Raw genomic sequence first — 22,548 nt, 5'->3', positions numbered from 1 at the left:
TTTGCAGTTTACAACTTTATACCAAGATACTTTTTCAATGATACCAAGTTTGACCGACTAGAATAGACCCTTAGCCATATTGCATCTAAGCACTACCCTAACCCTAACCATAACACTATCCCTAACCCTAGCGGTTAGTGCTTAAGTCATATCTCGGGAAGTAAGCACCCGATTTTAAAACGGTTTGGACCTTACAACTCTGTATCATGATACCTTTTCAATGATCTCAAGTTTGACCGACTAGAGTAGACTCTTAGCTATATTGCATCTAAGCACTACCCTAACCCTAACCCTAACCCTAACCATAACATTATCCCTTACCCTAGCGGTTAGTGCTTAAGTCATATCTCGGGAAGTAAGCACCCGATTTTAAAACGGTTTGGACCTTACAACTCTGTATCATGATACCTTTTCAATGATCTCAAGTTTGACCGACTAGAGTAGACTCTTAGCCATATTGCATCTAAGCACTACCCTAACCCTAACCCTAACCCTAACCCTAACCTTAACCCTATCCCTAACCCTAGCGGTTAGGGCTTAAGTCATATCTCGGTAAGAAAGCACCCGATTTTAAAACGGTTTGCACTTTACAACTCTGTACCAAGATACTTTTTTTAATGATAATAGGTTTGACCGACTAGCATAGACTCTTAGCCATATTGCATCTAAGCACTACCCTAACCCTAACTTTAACCCTATCCCTAACCCTAGCGGTTAGTACTTAAGTCATATCTCGGGAAGAAAGCACTCGATTTTAAAACTGTTTGCACTTTACAACACTGTTCCAAGGTAACTTTTCAGTGATACCAAGTTTGACCGACTAGAATATACTCTTAGCCATATTGAATCTAAGCACTACCCAAACCCTAACCCTAACCCTAGCGGTTAGTGCTTAAGTCATATCTCGTAAAGTAAGCACCCGATTCTAAAACTATTTGCACTTTACAACTCAATACCAAGATACCTTTTCAATAATACCAAGTTTGACCGACTAGAAAAGACTCTTACTTAGCCATATTGCATCTAAGCACTACCCTAACCCTAACCTTAACCCTATCCCTAACCCTAGCGGTTAGTGCTTAAGTCATAACTCGGGAAGTAAGCACCCGATTTTAAAACGGTTTGCACTTAACTACTCTGTATCAAGATACCTTTTCAATGATACCAAGTTTGACCGAATAGAATAGACTCTTAGCCATATTGCATCTAAGCACTACCCAAACCCTAACCTTAACCTAAACCCTAACCCTAACCCTAGCGGTTAGTGCTTAAGTCATATTTCGAGAAGTAAGCACCCGATTTTAAAACGGTTTGCACCTTACAACTCTGTATCAAGATACCTTTTCAATGATACCAAGTTTGACCGACTAGAATAGACTCTTACCCATATTGCATCTAAGCACTACCCTAACCCTAACCCTAACCCTAGCGGTTAGTGCTTAAGTCATATCTCGGAAAGTAAGCACCCGATTTTAAAACGGTTTGCACTTTACTACTCTATACTAAGATTCCTTTTCAATGATACCAAGTACGATAAACTTGAATAGACTCTTAGCCAAATTGCATCTAAGCACTACCCTAACCCCAACCTTAACCTCAACCGTATCCCTAAACCTAGCGGTTAGTGCTTAAGTCGTATCTCGAAAAATAAGCACCCGATTTTAAAACGGTTTGCACTTTACAACACTATACCAAGATACCTTTTCAATGATACCAAGTGTGACCAACTTGAATAGACTCTTAGCCATATTGCATCTAACTACTACCCTAACCCTAACCTTAACCTTAACCCTAACCCTAGCGGTTAGTGCTTAAGTCATATCTCGGAAAGTAAGCACCCGATTTTAAAACGGTTTGCACTTTACCACTCTATACTAAGATTCCTTTTCAATGATACCAAGTGTGACCAACTTGAATAGACTCTTAGCCATATTGCATCTAAGCACTACCCTAACCCTAACCTTAACCTTAACCCTATCCCTAACCCTAGCGGTTAGTGCTTAAGTCATATCTCGGAAAGTAAGCACCCGATTTTAAAACGGTTTGCACTTTACAACTCTATAGCAAGATACCTTTTCAATGATACCAAGTTTGACCATCTGGAAAAGACTCTTAGCCATATTACATCTAAGCACTACCCAAACCCTAACCCTTACCCTAGCCCCTAGTGTTAAGTCATATCTGGGGAAGTAAGCACCCGATTTTAAAACGGTTTGCTCTTTATAACTTTATACCAAGATACCTTTTCAATGATACCAAGTTTGAGCAACTATAATAGACCCTTAGCCATATGGCATCTAAGCACTACCCTAACCCTAACCATAACACTATCCCTAACCCTAGCGGTTAGTGCTTAAGTCATATCTCGGGAAGTAAGCACGCGATTTTAAAATGGTTTGGACCTTACAACTCTGTATCATGATACCTTTACAATGATCCCAAGTTTGACCGACTAGAGTAGACTCTTAGCCATATTGCATCTAAGCAAAACCCTAACCCTAACCCTAACCCTAACCCTAACCTTAACCCTTTCCCTAACCCTAGCTTTTAGGGCTTAAGTCATATCTCGGTAAGAAAGCACCCGATTTTAAAACGGTTTGCACTTTACAACACTGTACCAAGATACTTTTTTTAATGATAATAAGTTTGACCGACTAGCATAGACTCTTAGCCATATTGCATCTAAGCACTACCCTAACCCTAACCTTAACCCTATCCCTAACCCTAGCGGTTAGTGCTTAAGTCATATCTCGGGAAGTAAGCACTCGATTGTAAAACGGTTTGCACTTTACAACACTGTTCCAAGATACCTTTTCAGTGATACCAAGTTTGACCGACTAGAATATACTCTTAGCCATATTGCATCTAAGCACTACCCTAACCCTAACCTTAACCTTAACCCTAACCCTAACCCTAGCGGTTAGTGCCTAAGTTATATCTCGGGAAGTAAGCACCCGATTTTAAAACGGTTTGCACTTTACAACACTGTTCCAAGATACCTTTTCAGTGATACCAAGTTTAACTGACTAAAATAGACTTTTAGCCATATTGCATCTAAGCACTACCCAAACCCTAACCCTAACCCTAGCGGTTAGTGCTTAAGTCATATCTCGGAAAGTAAGCACCCGATTCTAAAACTATTTGCACTTTACAACTCTATACCAAGATACCTTTTCAATAATACCAACCTTGATCGACTAGAAAAGACTCTTACTTAGCCATATTGCATCTAAGCACTACCCTAACTCTAACCTTAACCTTAATCCTAACCCTAACCCTAACCCTAACCCTAGCGGTTAGTGCTTAAGTCATATCTCGGGAAGTAAGCACCCGATTTTAAAACGGTTTGCACTTTACAAATCTGTGCCAAGATGACTTTTCAATGATACCAAGTTTGACCGAATAGAATAGACTCTTAGCCATATTGCATCTAAGCACTACCCAAACCCTAACCCTAACCTTAACCCTATCCCTAACCCTAGCGGTTAGTGCTTAAGTCATATCTCTGGAAGTAAGCACCCGATTTTAAAACGGTTTCCACTTTACAACTCTGTGCTAAGATGACTTTTCAATGATACCAAGTTTGACCGAATAAAATAGACTCTTAGCCATATTGCATCTAAGCACTACCCTTACCCTAACTTTAACCCTATCCCTAACCCTAGCGGTTAGTGCTTAAGTCATATCTCTGGAAGTAAGCACCCGATTTTAAAACGGTTTGCACTTTACAACTCTGTACCAAGATGCCTTTTCAATGATACCAAATCCGACCGAATAGAATAGACTCTTAGCCATATTGCATCTAAGCACATCCCGCCTTAACCTTAACCCTAACCCTAACCCTAACCCTAGCGGTTAGTTCTTAAGTCATATCGCGGGAAGGAAGCACCCACTTTTAAAACGATTTGCACTTTACAACTCTATTTAAATGATACCAAGTTTGACTGACTAGAAGAGTCTCTTAGCCATATTGCACCGGTGGAACTTCCAGATTCTTCGACAAAGCGTGCGTTTCTTTTTTCACTTGAATTGCAGAGTAAAACCCGTGGTTAGAGGGTAGAAAGCAATTTGAGTACTTAAAACTACTTCCTTACTTTTCTTCAAGGCTTGAAAGCGAGTGAAGGGTCGCCTGGGCTAATCGCTCAGCGAACCCTTCGGTAACCGCAAAGCGACCCCATACGGTGGATTTTCAAGATTCTTGGACAAAGTGTGTGCTACTTTTGTCACTTGAATTGCAGAGTAAAACCCGTGGCGAGAGGGTAGAAAGCAATTTGAGTGCTCAAAATTACTTTGTTACTTTTGTACAAGGCTTGAAAGCGAATAAAGGGTCGCCTGCGGTAACCGCTAAGCGAACCCTTCGGTAACCGCAAGTCGACCCAATACGGTGGAACTTAATTCCAGATTCTTGGACAAAGTGTGCGTTACTTTTGTCACTTGAATTGCAGAGTAAACCCGTGGCAAGAAGGCAGAAATCAATTTGAGTACTGAAAATCACTTTCTTACTTCTCTACAAGGCTTGAAAGCGAATAAAGGGTCGGCTGCGGTAACCACTAAGCGAGCCCTTTCGGTAACCGCAAAACGACCCCATACGGTGGAACTTCCAGAATTTGAAAGCGAGTGAAGGGTCGCCTGTGGTAACCGCTAAGCGAACCCTTCGGTAACCGCAAGTCGACCCCATACGGTGGAACTTCCAGATTCTTGGACAAAGTGTGCGTTACTTTTGTCAATTGAATTGCAGAGTAAAACCCGTGGCAAGAAGGCAGAAAGCAATTTGAGTACTGAAAATTACTTTGTTACTTCGCTACAAGCCTTGAAAGCGAGTGAAGGGTCGCCTGGGCTAACCGCTAAGCGAATCCTTCGGTAACCGCAAAGCGACCCCATACTCGTACGGTGGAACTTCCAGATTCTTCAATAAAGTGTGCGTTACTTTTGTCAATTGAATTGCAGAGTAAAACCCGTGGCGAGAAGGCAGAAAGCAATTTGAGTACTTAAACTACTTCCTTACTTTTCTTCAAGGCTTGAAAGCGAATGAAGGGTCGCCTGGGCTAACCGCTAAGCGAATCCTTCGGTAACCGCAAAGCGACCCCATACGGTGGAACTTCCAGATTCTTCGACAAAGTTTGCGTTACTTTTGCCACTTGAATTGCAGAGTAAAACCCGTGGCGAGAGCACAGAAAGCAATTTGAGTGCTCAAAATTACTTTGTTACTTTTCTACAAGGCTTGAAAGCGAGTGAAGGGTCGCCTGTGGTAACCGCTACGTGAGCCCTTTCGGTACGCGGTAACCGCAAAGCGACCCCATCCGGTGGAACTTTCAGAATCTTAAACAAAGTGTGCGTTACCTTTATCACTTGAGTTGACTTTTTGCTATCTATAAACTCTCTTTTCTTTTTCTTTCTCTTCGCCACATCGGGCACCGTGACTGAAAGTACATAAACGCGTTAGAGTTAGTGGCTTGATATGCCCCCCTCCCTATTATACTTTTTGATTAGTTGAAATAAAAACTGCTGTGTTTGAAAGTCACTTTTCATTTGCACCTCTGACTTTCGACTGTTCATGGTGTACGCTAAAAACAAATAAAAGCGATTCTATAATACAGCGTTCAGCGGTTTTATGTGAGCTGAGCTATCATTCATAAACGTCCTTAATCGATCAGGATACAATCCATATAGACTACTAGTAGAACAATACAGTGTTTGAAATGGTCGCTAGTTGTCTCTTTAGGACTGTGACAACTGCATATAAGCATTATTAAGCAATGTTAGCATCATGTAAGGCAGCACTGGCCTACATCCATAGACGTTGTAACAAGAATGAAAGCGACAAAACATGGTATCACGACCAAAAAGTATTTTATTTCTGTATTTAAAGGTCCGGAAAGTGATTAGTGTACTAGTGTGGTAGACAGATATAACTTACCAAGTTTTCAAGTTCAGTCAAGGCTGCCACACTAGTGTCATTTCTAAAACTACACTCATGCCTACCTCACTAGTGTCACTTCTACAACTACACTCATGGCTACCTCACTAATGTTATTTCCACAACTTCACTCGTTGCTAACCACTTATACCAAGATACTATCGAACGAGTTCCGCTTCTACAACTACCGTCATGGCTGCATGTAACATACTAGTGTTACTACTACAAGTACAATAAAGGTTACCACACGTTATTTTCCCAATTTGGTACACCATGTTCACCAGGAGGGGAAAATCTTATTTTTAGATAGAAGGAGACGGATAGATTCGTCATAGAATAATCTCCACACTTACAACACTAAGACAGACCACTAAACTACACAATTATGATTTACTATATAATTACGGCTGAACACTGGACATCTGTATACACAGGTACAATCTACTACATTCACCTGCTAGATAACATACAACAAGTTTTAACACTTACAGACCAGACTAAGTAGGTAGGTAGGTAGGTAGGTAGGTAGATATATGGGAACAGGGGATAATAATGCCCACTTAATATTGTAGTTCTTATTCCTCTCACACATTGGGAAATCGTTCTGGACGATTCTGCGAGCTCTACTAGACCCTTTTTGCAATGATAACTTCAAGAATCATCACGTCATTTTTAAGTCCATGGTCTGGTCGACATTTGCTTGTCAATATGAGCCACATTCACTGCCATAGGGAAGAATACGCTTGGCTCTGGGCAACCACAGTGTACGACTGGAGGTTGTAGCCAGTGTGGCAGTGGCATTGACGCTAGTTCACCTTTATTTGCGGGGTAACCTAAATCCGTTGTATTAAGAAAACTGGGTTGTTAGAGCTATGGAGTCGATGGTCACTGGTTTGAAATTGAGACATTTTCAAAATAGTGCATGGAAACTTCCAGCCATTGACTTGACAGCCCTACATACTAGTACCCTGCTGTAAGATACAACGGATATAGGTTGCCCCACGGATAAAGGTTAACTATCGTTACCACTTCTCAAAGATAAGCAAGATAACCGAGAACCAGACATGTTGTAATCATTCTAAATTGGGACTCATATTTTTAGGCCATTCTCGCATGTAGTTGGACTGTGACTGTCACAGCCGTTCTGTAGCTTGGTCTCCTTGTCGTTCGGCAACGGCTCGCTAGAGGTGCCATTTTCGCATTCAGCTGGACTGTGACCATCGCAACCGTTCTGTGTCTTGGTCCCCTCAGCATTCGGCGAAGGCTCGCCACCTGTAGCAGCCATCTCGATATCCACAGCTGCCTTCTCCTGGAGAGGGAGAAAATAGTCAGGTTAGAGAGGAGAGATTCAGCAGTGCAAACACTACGCCAAGCTATACGTTACCAGGCGGAAGCGGAAATTCCATCGTGATATGTGGAAGAAGGCTTTCTGTGTTCTTACACTTTTGGGGATTGGCAGTGATCATACTATATATATTAGGTTGTTTTCATTTCTAAGAGAACACCTAGATTCAATGGCAGAAGCCTCACTACTTAGTAAACAGACTCTTAGGGCAATTCTGACTGGTTCATAGTGTACCGCAGCAATATGTGTCACTGTTTACAGATGCCTCGGTGGAATAAAGTTGAGGTTGCGTACGAAGAGTTTCTTTATTCGGTGACGCCCCAACCTGATGCAACTATCCACGGAGGCCTCGTTACTTACTAAAGAGACCCATTTTACACAACTGCATCTTTATTCCATCGACCTTTCTGTAACCGTCTGTTACCTTCCTCATGACAAGCTGTGTTTGTGTAAAAAGAGTTTCTTTTTTTAATCAGATTCGTAGGGCCTGATGTTACCATCATGAAGATGAAGAGCGGCCCATAGCGATAACTGTAGCAGCATCTCTTCTCCCATAGACAGAAACATCAAGCTTAGGCAAGCTTGACTTCACTGACTCAATAGGCAAGGCAGGGGTTACGAGGCTGCTCGGGAAATTCCCTACCCCATTTTGGCGGGAATGGTTTGGAATTTAGTGACATACCAACCTGATGAAGCTACTAGTATCTACGGAAGCCTCGCTACTTACCCCCTCCCCGTGCCTGACCCCACAGCGCAGCCACCGCAGCCAGCTCTCGGGCAGGCAGCAGAACACACTGTCGTAGAACGGCACGATCAGTCTGGGGTCCACTTCTTTAGGATCCTGTGAGCCTAGGAACAAAGTTCATAGTTTAGTAACAGCTTCTGTATTGACCGTACCTGCACCTGGACCACTTGCTGCGGTTGCAGCTCTTGCCTGGCATTAAGACCACGCTAGTGCCACGATTTTTGCCTAATGGTTGTGTATATTTTAATAATGCATATTGTTAATGTTGTATGTATTATTGTATTGTATATTGTGTTGCGCTATTAATGTATGTTATGTACGGGAGGGCAGCCTTCAACGGTGCATTTTTGCACCTGTTTTGTCCTCCCTTTCACTATGTGAAAAACCAAAAAAAAAGAAATAAAGAAAGTGAATTTCTATTTACGATCTCAACTATGATACAAATCCATAGACTATGTTTTAGGATGGTTTTTCACAACAAAGAACATTATATGGATATATCGCTAACATCTTCTGAAGATGAAACAAACGAACATACCGGTTAGGAAGCTCACCAGAAGTCCCATGATAACACAGCTGACCGTGGCCACCGCTCCGAGGTACACGTAAGACAGTTCATACAGTGCAGATTCAGGGGGGCTGGAAAAATCGTATTCTGTTGGTCTTTATTCAAAACAATAGCACCTGAAACAACGACACACAGACACAGACATCGGTAGAAACAGCAGAACCTTCCTATGCACATTCCTACATATCTTCATCGTCAGCCTTGCGGGTGTTTGCTATAGGCAAATTATTTCAGTTTTCATGTATTATAGGGTTTTTCGAACAATAATGTACAATTTCCATTCTTTCGCTCCAATGGCAATTTGCAATTATGAAACTAGCTTATTTTGTAATTCAAAGTTGGCCATCAGAGGTAAACAGTGCCATAGAATTCTAGAAATGATTTGCCTGCATTTAGACTTAAGTCCCAATTGCCCACGCAATACCTCCAATTTTTCATGGACGTAACTAGTTGCGATCATTGTCATAATTGGGAAACATGTAGTTGCATTGAAGACCTTACGCTCTAATCGTTACTTACTAATACTGGTCCACTGTAGGTCCAGTCGGAGTGGTGGTGGTGATGTACCGTGCGGTGCTCGTGGGCATGGCGGGGCTCGTGGTGAAGTTTGCCGTGACGTTGACTGGAAGCTCCGCGGAGCATCCGTCGACCGAGATCGGCGGTTTCCATCCAGACATCGGCCACACGACCTTCCCCATCCCGATCCACAGGCTGATGAAAAGGCTGAACAAAAGCCCGAAAAGACCTCCCTGTTGGGCGGAGCGTTAACCAGTTACAACAGTTGTTTTGTTTTTGCTTTTTTTGTCTGAACTGTGTTTATTCATAAAGGCTCAATTTGCATGATTGGCCCAATGGCCGCTTTTTATTGAGGTCATGAAGAGGTAAGGGCCAGACAAAGTACTGTAAATGCATTTAAGTTCGCAGGGATTTAATTTCGCGGTAGCGGGAAAATGGACTTTTCACGGTGGTTTTAATTTCGCGGTAGCACCATGCACTGTAGTCTCTTACTGTTATGGAAAAATATTCGCGGTGGTTTAAAATTCGCGGTGAAGCGGCCGCCGCGAAAACCGCGAACATTAATCCACCGCGAACATTTCTGAATTTACAGTATACAACAGAAGTATAGTTTACATCATTTATATCATTTAAAGTCCTGATAAGTCTATACACATATCACAATGATCGAGACTTAATCGAAGTATGATTATCAACATTTGTTGAATATTTTTACTGCCTCAAAGTAGACAAGTTGTTTCTCAGTTGATACTGAGTGTAATAGGAGCTTTTCAACTGACCGAAAAAAATTTATGCAGTCAAACCTAGAAATTACCACTTCTACATAAGAACCTTCTGGCCACTGCCCCCACGTCCGCTATATGTAGCCGATGTACGTGGCGCTTTTGCGGCGAGAACACTATCCCAAACGTGCACGTGGCTGAGTGTGTATCCCCCCTCGTCCCGGTTCATCACTGGGGTTAACTTTGTTATCCACGACCTCCTCCTTGGTTGTGTAAAAGAATTTTCCTATATCATATATTCTACCAACCTAATAAAATTATTTTCGGAAGGTTCTTATAACCACTTGACTATACAAATTCAAATAATTATAACAAGTTGGAAATTACCCACCCATCTGTTTGCGCAGGGGAACATCATGCCGAGCACGAAGATGCCGAGGATCGGGCCGCCGATCATGCCGAACAGGCTGATGACAGCGGAGAACACCGGGCCCAGGTTCGAGGCGATGAACGCCATCAGGATCGTCAACAGGCCGAACAGGATGGCTGCGGGGGAAAACAAGAAATGTGTAGCTTTAGAATTATTCTTACGCCGTATGCGTCTGGTGATGGAAATAATCCAGATCAAAAATCTGCTGTCCAAGATAAATTTTAAATCAAGGATGCAACGATTCTCTACTGCGTTTTAGTACGTTTATACCTTAGATATTCAGGTACACATCTCTTCACTGAGTGTATGTATGAAAGTAGACTGTTTGCTGATATCTAGACCCTTAGATATATCCAGATATACATTTTTTCACTTACCCTGGGAGCCAGACAGGACCGGATAGCTAGCGAGTTTTGTTCGGGGAGCCAAGGCAGTCAGTCCTCCGATCTCACATAAGCACTCTGGGAGTTTAAGCCTGAAGGAGTTATCGCTATCGGGGAAAGGGCTGGTAGACCTAATCGGGCTTAAACTCCCCGGGCACTAATAGAAGATTGGGCGGGCCTGACTGTCTTGGGCCACCGAATAAACTGTCCTAGCTGCCCCATCCCAGCTGTCTCTCAGGGTATTTTTCACTGAGCGTGGTCATCAAAGTAGGCTGTTTGGACGTACCTAGACCCTTATCGATATCCACGTGTACATCTCTTCACTGAGTGTATGTATCAAAGTAGGCTAGCGCTATTTACACGTACCTAAGCCCTTAGATATCCAGGTGTACATCTCGTCGCTGAGGTTGGGGAAGCAGGGCTTGGCGAAGTCGTCCAGTGCCACGGCGGCCAGTGCGTTCAGCCCCGAGGACATGGTGCTGAGCGCTCCGCTGAACACACAGGCCGTGAAGAGGCCAGGCATCCCGGGAAACTTACCCAGGATGTCCATCACGAAGTACGGCATCATCTGTAGATAAAACAACGTTAATCTCATTGTTAAAGCTGTCTCTTTTGAAGATATATCCTGCAACATATACTGAAACTGCAAGGAAACTTGCTGTTTCTAGTGTCTGCGCCACTCTTCACAAGTACCCTGGAAAACACGAATTTTAGCCAAGGCCGGCAGAGAATTCATTCGGCAGCCAAGGCAGAATTTCCCGAGGATCTTCATGACAAATTCCCTGTGTGATTATCTAAGATGTCTGGAAAGACCTACCTTGACTGCCGAACAAATTCTCTACCGGTCCTGGCTAAAAGTCTGGCTTTCCAGGGCACACAACAAGGTTCCATACGAACGAAAGTGGCACTGTCTACGACATACTTTGTTCTCTATCACTCCGGATGATGCAACTGCATTACTCATGACTGAGTATGAAGAACGTTAATATTTTAACCATTGAATCAATCTGATGAAGCTTTTAACAAAGATAGTAGACCACCCAGGTACCTGGTCAGGGCTGCTGATGTACCCCATAGTCTTCGGATCGCAGTCGCAGTAACGCGCGTACATCACCATTCCACTCAGGACTGCGAAGAGAATGAAGAAAACCAGTCCCGGGATGTTCCAGTAGAGGGCGCTGCAACACAGAAGCATACATGTTGACATACTGCAAAAGGTATTTGTAGGTAAATGTAGTCACATTGCCTTTGGAGCACGTGGGGACAGTTTTTTGTTAAACGCTGTTTCTAGGGTACGGTATTGGAAGGTAGAGCCCATCATTCTTCTGGATACAATTAATCAAATACTGGCACCGTCTAGCAAACTTACCCGAAGATTCTTTACTACGTGAAGTATATCTCTGTTCGATAGATAAACTTAACTACATCCTGGGAGGCGATAATCCTCACTGTGTACAAGTAGGCAAATATTTCCACGTTTGTTTATACCGTAGAACCAATAGTGTAAATGACATGCTAGACCCTTTATTTTGATGTATCCATACCTATAGATATCCATATATATGTGTTTAGTTGTATTGTAAGTAGTTGTTATACATGTAGACCTTACGAAAGTCGCTGTACTTTTGTCGTGTCAATAAAGATTGTTATACCTCCCCAACCGAATTCATGCACCCGATTTTAAACCTGGGTGGAGTGAGGAAAATCATACTATGGGTACTACCATTTTCAAGGGCACAATATCTAGCCGAGAATGCCGGCCACGGATCGGAGCCAGCCAAGAAAGTCGGTCATTTGACGCCACTAATCATTACTTATTCCTGGTTAATCTCTAATATTAAGACAATGCTGTTTGCTTATCAACGACAGACAAATTCTCTGATGTCATTTGTCTAGGGCTCATCTATTGGGAGCTAACATACGTATGAGCTCCATGGTCGATAAGACGTCAGAAGGATGACCGCTAAGACACAACCGTTACATACGTATGAGGTCCAGTGAGACTGTAATACATGTTGTGTATATGTAATAGTTGTACTTAATGTGCTACCCCCCTCACACACACACACACATGCACGCACGCACGCACGCACACATACACACACACACGTACATACACACACACGCACACATGAAGAGGTTGCGATATGGCAAAATGGCCTGTTCTTACGGTAAGATGTCTCTTTCCATCTTTCCACAGAGACTCTGATCAGTATGCTAAGGATGTTTTAGGGTGTTCTACCACTTATAAATCCTATATCTCAGGTCAATCCATTTATCTATCCTATGTTTCAGATCAATCCGTTTTCACTGCTGAGCGTTTGGCCAATCTCGTATCGAACCGGAACCAGAATCTTAAGTAACATTTCGATTATACATACTATTAGGTACATATTATTTACACTATTGGGCTGTTTTCTTTTACAGTTGCTAAATAAATATCATGTAGAGAATAGAAGTTAAAAGTAGATGTTTCCATTGAGATAGCATCATACTAGCATTTAAAAAAGAACAAGGGCATTATTGATAAACACAATAAAAAAAAGGAATGACCTAAACTTACTGTTGTGCCTTTTTGATGGAGGGACAACTTAGGTACCGCTGCACCTGTGCCTGGTTCACTGCGTACATGGAGCAGCGGAAGAACGTTCCTCCCACTAGGATGTTCCAGGTCGTGTGCCGGACTCGTGGGTCGGGGTCAAAACTTCAGTCGGACAGAAGTAGCAGAAGAAGGGAGGAAAACAACACTAACAAGATACACCAAAAAGTATTTACTCAAGCAACTGGATATGGTTTTGAAACGGTCAGACGTTTCGGATAGAATCCACTATCCTTCGTCAGTGACACTGACACGTTTCAAAACCATATCCAGTTGCTTGAGTAACTACTTTTTGGTGTATCTTATTACCTGGATGTCTAACCTACATCGACGTAACACTAACAAGCTTTCCAGCAGGCGTAATCGTTCAATATAAAGTCAAGACTCTACAAGTCACCACCTCTAAAATACGAAGTACATGGCTAATGTGCCTCTTTTTTGCTTTTACCATTTTTTCAAATTAACAAAAACAAGCATTAAGAATGATGTCTATAGTGACCACCTGTCTGCATAGACTAGACTTTAATTGGTCACCTGAGTAATATTCTTGGTTTTGACTTTCTTCTCTTTTGAAGACCATGTTATTCCGGGCACCTCAAGGCGGTACGTTGTGTAACCAATCCAATGGTCCAAGATAAATCCGTGGCGGAAAATCGATGTATGACTGACTCTTAGGTTAACCGAGACGGGGGATGATACAGGCTTAGGGGGATCTTAGAACATAAATGACAGCACTTCTCTGTAAAGTTACTCATCAAAAGTAAGCTTGTGAAAGTCCCGACGAAGACTAGGAAATTCGGTTAAACATTCGATTAGTAGATTTAGGCTAACAACAATCCTTCATCAACAACATCACTTCTTACTTGAAGAACTCCAGCCTCTGTCCCTGTCGGTTGAGTTCCCAGACTCTAGCCGGGCCCCCTGCCTCTATGGTCCCCTGGATAATGACGGCGAGAAACCCCGCCACCATCACTACCACCTGGAACGTGTCCGTCCACATCACAGCCTTCATACCGCCCTGGAAGAAAAGGACACCCCACTTTGTGAAACACAACGAAAGATAAGACTTAACTGAGAACTAGCCCGTTGCGTATAGCTTGCTTAAAGCTTCGGACACTCTTAGTCTTACTTAGAGAAAGGGGCGCCGCCGGATAGTTTACGGACTTTTTTCACTGTCTTGCGTGACCCCGACCTGATCCTGTCTGGCACCCTGCGCTAGCGGGCTATTTTGGGGCACGGCCGGGTATCATGTCCAATATCATGATGATTTTGTCTCGGATTTAAAATCAACCCGGGGCAGGGTAACAAATAGACGCCGTGCGCTAATCGGGAAGAGACCGAAAGATTCCCCCAGTGGTAGCCGGCAGTCCACCGGGACAAATTTGTAGCTTCGGGGTCCGGCCGGGGGTAAAGCCTCTACGGGAAAGATACATTAGAAAGAGATTTACAGAGATAAAATGATTTTCACTTACGATACATGGCACCCATTTGTGCCACTTTCAAAAAATCGCAGTTTCACGCGACAAATTACGCCTAGTGGTGCGTTGTGCCCCTTCGGCGTGTTGTGCCACTTTTGAACAGTCCAGTGAAATGATAGCCATAACTAAAGCTTCTGTATACACGTCACTCACCAAGGCAGTATAGAATGTACAGACCAATCCCATTCCCAGGACTGCTCCCCAAAGCGTCAGGCCAGTCACTGCAAGTATACAACAAGACAACACATAAACTATACAGGGAAGTTTCTCCAACACAATACTGGTACATGGTGACTTCATGATTAAACCAGCTTTACAAAGGCAATCTTGAATAATCCTACTTTAAAAGTGGCCGTATCTCAGATAATTGATTCCATTATATATATCTACTATATATACTGGTTGATGTTTATTGTTTTTATGTCGTTTCTTCTCCTCCTTCTTCTTGTCGACCTTAAATTTGTTACAAGGGTGGAGCGGGCCAACATGAAATATGCTGCATTTGCTCGCGAGCAAATCTCGGATTTTCTAGTCATCAATAGTGCTCGCTTAAAGGCGCGCGATCATATTGTGTTTCCGTCTTCTACCAGTATAGTCTATTGTTTTTATTTGGGCAGATGGCAACCAGACTCTGTTCGCAACTAGGGGCTGAACATTACATTGCATTAGGGCTTAGAATGAACGGTGCACCGGTGAACTTTTGTTCGTACGTTTGTAGGTTTCCACTCACCTGCATTCAGAGCCAAGGATGGTGTGTAGAGAACAAGTCCCATATACACCAGCTACAGCGGGACAACATGATTTACTTAGTATCAATAACAGGCTGTGTATTTGTAGTAATCTAGTGCATTGCTGATTTTCATTTGTACTTCAACAGTGTTCAAAAGGTCACGTTTTGAAAATGCACCAACAGTATTTGCACATTACATGTAAATGTACAAACAGTATTCGTACAGTAAAAGTACAAACAGTATTCTGTAGTCTAGATTTTTGTTGACGGTTTGTATCAAATGTGTTGTACTAACCATGTTGACCACAAAGAGGACGGTGCAGATTAAACGAACTGTCTTGGAGAACCGGATTTCCAGGTACTGTACATGAAGGAAAAAATAATATTAGAATAACCGTTATTTTCATGTGAAAGTGAAAATCAATCTTCGTCATAATTCCTCTTCCTATTGAAGCGACAGCTATCGAACAACGGTTTTCCCAATCCTTGCAACATATTTTGAATATATTGCAAGTTGAAACCACCATCCATCGATATTGCAAGTTGAAACCACCATCCATATATGCATCGACTTGATATTCCTTAATCCCTGTTTTCTCAAAAACAACGGATATAGGTTACCCCTGCATAAACGTGACCTACTGGGTTAGATCTATTTTGTTTCAATCTTTAGATGCACTAACCTCGTAGGTGCTTGTCAGCCCCAGGTTGTAGAAGGTCGGCACAAATAGCCTCGCTACCAGCACCATGCTGAAGGACCCCGACACCGCGAAGAACCAGAACATGGTGCCGTTACTGTACACCTCTGCCGGGGCCGCCAGCACCGTGATGGCGGAGATGAACGAGGCTAGCAGGGACATCATCACCGGTAACGTTGGCATGGACTGTGGGGTAGAAAGTAAAAGTTAGTGTTGTTGTTTTTGCTTTTATGTGCGAAATAAACAAACAGACAAAATAAACGTCAAGGCTAATGTCGCATTTCCAAATCAGGGCCCGGTTGGGCTGATTGTGGAAGCAAAAGATAAAAATGTATACGTACAAATAATTCCCACGACTATTCTCTTTACGTCTTGTATAGTTTGGTGTCTTCTGTCTCATCCTTTTTGTTCCCGAAATATACCCGGTTGAAATGTGACATAGGCCATGATACGACTAACCCCCCCCCCCCCCCACACACACACACACACACTCACAAAACACACTTCTATCGTTCACAAAATGGTCAAATATATGTCTCTTTGCTCTTCTTGAAACAAGTGTATAACTACAGAGTTTTTGCGGTGCAATATTGTCAGATTATGTTTATATATACAAATATTTCGTCTTTTACTAACTGCTTAGCTCGTGTATCTAATTATAAATCTATGGCATTGATAAAAGAATTGCTTACATCAGTGTACAACTAACACTCCGATACAAAATGTAATTCATTTTCAATATTTTGGAGTTACAAAGTGTACAGAGTATGTTCAATGCGCGTGAACTACTTTTGAAGTGACTGACCTGGTCAGCCACGAGGAACTCCCTCTGCGTGCTCTGCTTGCCTCCCGTGCAGGCGTAGTACACCCCGATGCCTGCCGACACACACAGCATGGCGGAGAACACCACGTAGTCCCACACGCCGAAATACAGCGGCTCGGCTGCCATGGTGACTCAGCTGTAATAGAAACAAAGACGTCATGGCGTAACGTTTTATCCCCCCATGTGCAATAGTACTCGACTGTACAAACTCTATAGTCTTAGTGGTTGACAAATGTACTGTTGTTGTTGTTTTTAATATAAAAAAAATGTAAAATATTAAATAAAAAAAGGGGCGGAGTGTTGGGCTTGGAATCTAGGTGTCCCTAGTTCGATACCCGCCGTGCCCCCGACGTTATGCCCTTGGAGAAGACATTTTACACGACCTTCCTCACTACACCCAGGTGTAAAAGATGGGTACCTGACTTCGGTCGGGAGGTTAAGAAAAGACCTACCTTTGCCTTCTGTCTGTACTGTGACTGTGGCACTGTTGATATAAGTTACCATAGCTGGAGTGCAGTAGTGCCACATTGTCCTCGTCTAGTCCAAAAGTGAATAGAAAAAAAGACTGAATCTTTTGCTGTGGATGCCGTTGTAACGCGAACTGACTTACCACTTGGCTAGATGTTGAATCCTTTTAATGATTGAATACCGGCCTACAAAGATTAAGCTTACGAAGTTACTTTTCTTCCGATGATTATTTGATCATCATTAGCAGGTCCCGCAAAACTACGTCTGCCTTGTCAATTTGAAAGGCGCTTCCTCTTTAGCTGTACCCAAGTTGACCAATCAGGTCATTGCTTATACATGTACTAAATGTCGCGTGCCAATTGGATATCGCTCAACAGTCAACAATATCTCAAATTTCCATGGTGACAAATATGGTTGTAGTGACCTACGACCCGGCCAGACCCCCTGACATGGATGTGATCATATAGCTGTCCTCAGGTCATTACTTAAACGCCTTCTGACCCACTTCCTAGTAAAGAGCGATCCACACCTCAATATCTTGGAAAGTACATGTACAAGGAAGAAAAATATCATAGAAATCCATCGTTCCTACGTTCCATAAGATTTGGACAAAATTTCCATGCAGTTCCAGAGCAAGCTGTCAGAGGGCCCAAGCATACACCATTTCTTCCTTACATCACAAGCTATCTGCCATCAAAATATTAATACCATAGCACATGCAGGTCAATTGATACATGAAAACGGAAATTCCGTTGCAGTACCAAGGAAACGTACAAGGGGTCCAAAATCGATCTTGACCTTCGTCTTTCCAGTCCCTATCAACTTACCAAATATCATCCATAGGTTCTTGAGTTATAATGACTACAAACACAAACAGACAAACAGACAGTGTGCAGAATATACAAGGAACAAATTACATTATACAAATTACAAGACTACGTGCAGAGTGTACAATGAAGAAATTACATCGTAGTACTAACAGTTAGATTAAGGGTACCCCGTTACATATTAACGTTTCAATTTTTGTTACAACGTTTATTGCGTCTATTTTGAAAATCTAGATAACTTGTTTTCTACTCATCTTGTTTTTTTCTCATCAAATTTGGAGTATGGGGATGATGTCATCCATAAGATTTACTTGCTGTAGCCTAGACAAGAAACCGAACAAATTAAAACCGAGTCCTACCGCTTGTACCAAATCAAATCTAAAACATGACCTATTTACATTCATTTTAGACTCATGGCGTCGATCGAATTGCCGGGTGACTCATGCCCCCCTCACATTAGGTGCGATTCGATCGGACGACGAGTCTGCGAGCTCTAATTTACGAGGAGGCATGACCCTGCTGCCGACGAAGAAATGACAGAGTTTCCCCTTCCCGCCAGGGTCATGCCTCCTCGTAATTTAGAGCTCGCAGACTCGTCGTCCAATCAAATCGCGCCTAATGTGAGGGGGGCATTAGGCATCGAACAACAGATCTGATAGCGATTATTAGAGGTTTGTTGGTTCGATTTTTGGTATTCCTAGCTAGAAGTTGGTGGGATCACCCAGATTTTTAAAGGTTGCAGAATAGATAATTGTATGTACTGGGGTACTCAACACGACTTTCCTCACTCCAACCACGTTGAATTCTAGCCAGGGCTATTGTACTGGCTTGGTATCAATTTGTATAATAGCTCCCGAGTCTCTTCTGTCCTCTACGTATTTGCGGAGAGGACAGAAGAGACTTGGGGGTTATAACGTTAACACGACTGAGTACCAGGCTACGGCTATTGCGCAAGGACCCGTCCAGGGTTTTAAAAAAAGAGGCAGAGACAAAGGAAAAGATAATGGAAAATGTCAAAGACTGTTTTCGTCAGATCATCGCACAATTAGTAACAGTTAAATGCTACTCCACGTTATGAAAACAGCTAGTATACCGAGCAAGAAACTCCTCACAAAGGTCGGTACAGTCAGCGAGAAAATGCGCCCCTTTTCCTGCGAAAGATGTCGAATACTCAATGATGAGAGGCTTTCTGCTATTAAGGATGTCCTGTGTCGAAGGAAGGGTAATAAAACGGCCTTGCAATTGGTATTTCTCTAAGCAGAGGTTACGCTTCTGCTGTTTTTTTTTTAAGTCAGGTTTTCGATTTGTCCGCCAGCCAAACTGTCTCAATGGCATCTATGTCCTTAAGCGGATAAAATGAAAACCTGACAAAATAAAAATAAATTTAAAAAAAAGCCTAAAATCAGGCGGAAACCGAGACAAAATAGAAAAATGTGTCACGCGCTTTCATCACGTGACCCCTGACCGTCCGACGTTACATACATTGATACATTGACACCTGTTACAAAACCAAACGGAGCCTAACATCTGCTTGGAAAGCACATTTCGTAACCACACTACTTTGCTTGCATAACGGCCAAAAATCATTTGAATTTCACTCGCCTCATTTTATCTGTTTGTGCGAAGGAAATAATCTAAATAAGAGAAATATATATTGAGTAGAAATTCAAAGAGCTGTAAAGAGTGCGTGAATAATGTCATACAGACCAAGAAGGCTATAACCGCCTCTGAAAATTCTTTTTCTTTCTTTGTGGACAAACGAATTCGAAGCTAATGAATGAACTTGGGTTCGGATAGAACACTGTGCGTTTTGAAGACCTTACCTGAATGCCATTGATGTTTATTATATTCTGGATAAATTTCTATTTCCTTGTATATCTACCACATTTTTGCGAAATAATTGTTTATTTTAATGCTTCACCGCCGCCAACCACACCCAAGATCGGTACTTTCAACCAAAGCTAAATCGTTGCGTTTTTCTAAGTGTCATTTCCTGTGTGAAACGAGGATGGATTTGACACGAAAGAATTGTTTATTTTAATGCTTCACCGCCGCCAACCACACCCAAGATCGGTACTTTCAACCAAAGCTAAATCGTTGCGTTTTTCTAAGTGTCATTTCCTGTGTGAAACGAGGATGGATTTGACACGAAAGAGGGAGAAGAAAAACACGGGAAAAATGTAATTTTAACCTTCCCAACATCAGCTAATCAGCTAGTAGATTGCGCCACCCCAAGAGGCCATGTAGGCCCTAGTCCGTAGCATGTTTTCATGTACATTGTACTTTTTGTGCTCGATCACGAATGAAAGTGCCGTAGGTAGGTTGCTATTTTCTACTGTTATCCATTTCTTGCTACACAAAACAACAAACACCATGAAATCAAGGAGTTTTTTTTCTAGACTAAAGGCAATACGAAAACCTGGATGCGCATTGCCTTGTCAAAGGGCTTTACCAGAGTCTTACGCAGAGATACTTGTAGAAAGCTATAAACTTACCTTACGCTAGTGATGATTAGTTCTCCTCCGATGTACAGCAACAGCGACGGACCTGACTTTGGTTACAATGTTCTTGGTGAACTCCAGCAGTCTCTTCGCTGCCTATGGACTTACGCCGGACTCGTTCTTAAGTTTTGTAACAAAATATCACCACGCTGACTGACTGATTGAAGTTTCATCGATTGGAAAAAAGGATCGATGCACTTATGCATGATTAAATGAACACCTGAAAATTAGATTTGATTCGTCTTCCGCTGCTTTATATATATATATATATTAGATGCACAGTATTTACACATTCCTTCGCATACTGGTTATCTTTTATATAGCCCTTTTCTTTTTCTTACGGCCGCTTTCTTTGCTTGCATAACGGCCAAAAATCATTTGTATTTTACTCGCCACATACACCTGCTTTTGGGAAGGAAACAATCTAAATACGAGTAATTTCGATATATGGGGGGTAGAGAAATCAAAACATCCATAAACTGTGCATGAATTGTGTCAGGTACACTGCTCCTGGTCAACTCCAACTGTCCCTCCTCTGTCGGAAGACATAATTATAAGACTGGCTACTCCTTGAGTTTTGTTAAGAAATTGGGCCCACAACTGACTAGCTAATTGAAGTTTGATCGATTGGAGAAACGATGTACTTAGGCATGGTTAAATTAATAAAGTTTCATTCGCCTTCCGCTGTTTTGATGAACAGTATTTACAAATTCCATGAGGTTATGATATCCTTGAGCAATCTCACTCTCTCCCCAAAAAATAAGTTTTTTGTTTGTTTGCAAAGAGGTTAAAAATGGAAGCCTTCCTTTTTCACCCCCTTGGTTTATTAACACACTTTTAAATGTGTGGTAATCTTGAAATTAACTCTGTCACCCAAAAACCTAAACAACAAACCAAGGGCATTGATGGTTGTACCCCCGCCCCTGTATAGATCTATCTAACACAATTTTGTAACATAACCGTCTAATTGATGCATCACTAGCCTCCTTCGAAGACTTTCGAAGTGGTGATGTTTATTTATTGGAGTGGCGCGCTCATAGTCTTCATATACTACCACATTACATTTTTTAACAAAGTAGATAAATCTTTTTTGACACGACAAAAGTACAGTGACTTTCGTAAGTTCTACATGTATTTAAAAAAAACTACTTACAGTACAACTAAACACACATATATGGATATCTATAGGTACGAATACATCAACAAATAGGGTCTAGCATGTCATTTACACTATTGGTTCTACGGTATAGATATATATTTGCCAGCAGCAAATTCGTTATAGAAAGCAATGTGAACAGCTCTGTTTGAGTATGATGCGTCTTGGCTTTGCCAGCCAGAGGGCTGTATTATTGTATAACCCAGTATAATGTTATAAACTTACCTTGCGTTGGTGATGATGAGTTCTCAGATGTACAGCGACAGACCTGACTTTGGTTACGCCGACGTCGAGATCACCTTCTAACGTTGTTGGTCAGTTGTCACTCCACTGTCACTTCACCTAACCTGGATTCCTCTGAGTTTTGTAACCCAAAAGCGCCACGCTGACTGACTGACTAATTGGGATTTAATCGATTGTAGACACGATGTACCAATAAGCATGGTTATATGAACACTTAGGAATTAATGTGTTTCGTAAGCTATTTATGTTTCAACCCATGGATTGAAATATGTTGTCTTTTGTCATATTTCTTCTTCTCCTCCTGTTAAATCTTCAGATGGAGTTAACTTTTTATTTATTTGGGGGGCCAAATGAGCCAGAATCTGGCATGAAGGTAGAGAGATAGCAAATCATCCCCAC

At 42.1% G+C, this 22,548-nt stretch overlaps 1 protein-coding gene across 1 annotated transcript; it reads right to left on the bottom strand.

The window, feature by feature from the left end:
• Positions 1-5,836: 5,836 nt before the first annotated feature.
• Positions 5,837-20,892, bottom strand: LOC118405020 (sodium-coupled monocarboxylate transporter 1-like). The gene is made up of 15 exons (XM_035804420.1): positions 20,745-20,892; positions 16,937-17,090; positions 16,117-16,317; positions 15,729-15,794; positions 15,434-15,485; positions 14,857-14,924; positions 14,089-14,243; positions 13,190-13,330; positions 11,615-11,804; positions 10,993-11,290; positions 10,205-10,359; positions 9,095-9,324; positions 8,546-8,646; positions 7,990-8,111; positions 5,837-7,226 (listed from the first exon to the last, which is right to left on the bottom strand). Exons 2-15 carry the CDS (start codon positions 17,078-17,080, stop codon positions 7,008-7,010), a joined length of 2,142 nt encoding a protein of 713 aa, XP_035660313.1. The 5' UTR covers positions 17,081-17,090; positions 20,745-20,892; the 3' UTR covers positions 5,837-7,007.
• Between the last annotated feature and the right edge of the window lie 1,656 nt (positions 20,893-22,548).

This window comes from Branchiostoma floridae, chromosome 17, assembly GCF_000003815.2.
Source record: "Branchiostoma floridae strain S238N-H82 chromosome 17, Bfl_VNyyK, whole genome shotgun sequence".
Classification (NCBI taxonomy): Eukaryota; Metazoa; Chordata; class Leptocardii; order Amphioxiformes; family Branchiostomatidae; genus Branchiostoma; species Branchiostoma floridae.
This window is presented reverse-complemented; position numbering and strand designations above follow the sequence as displayed.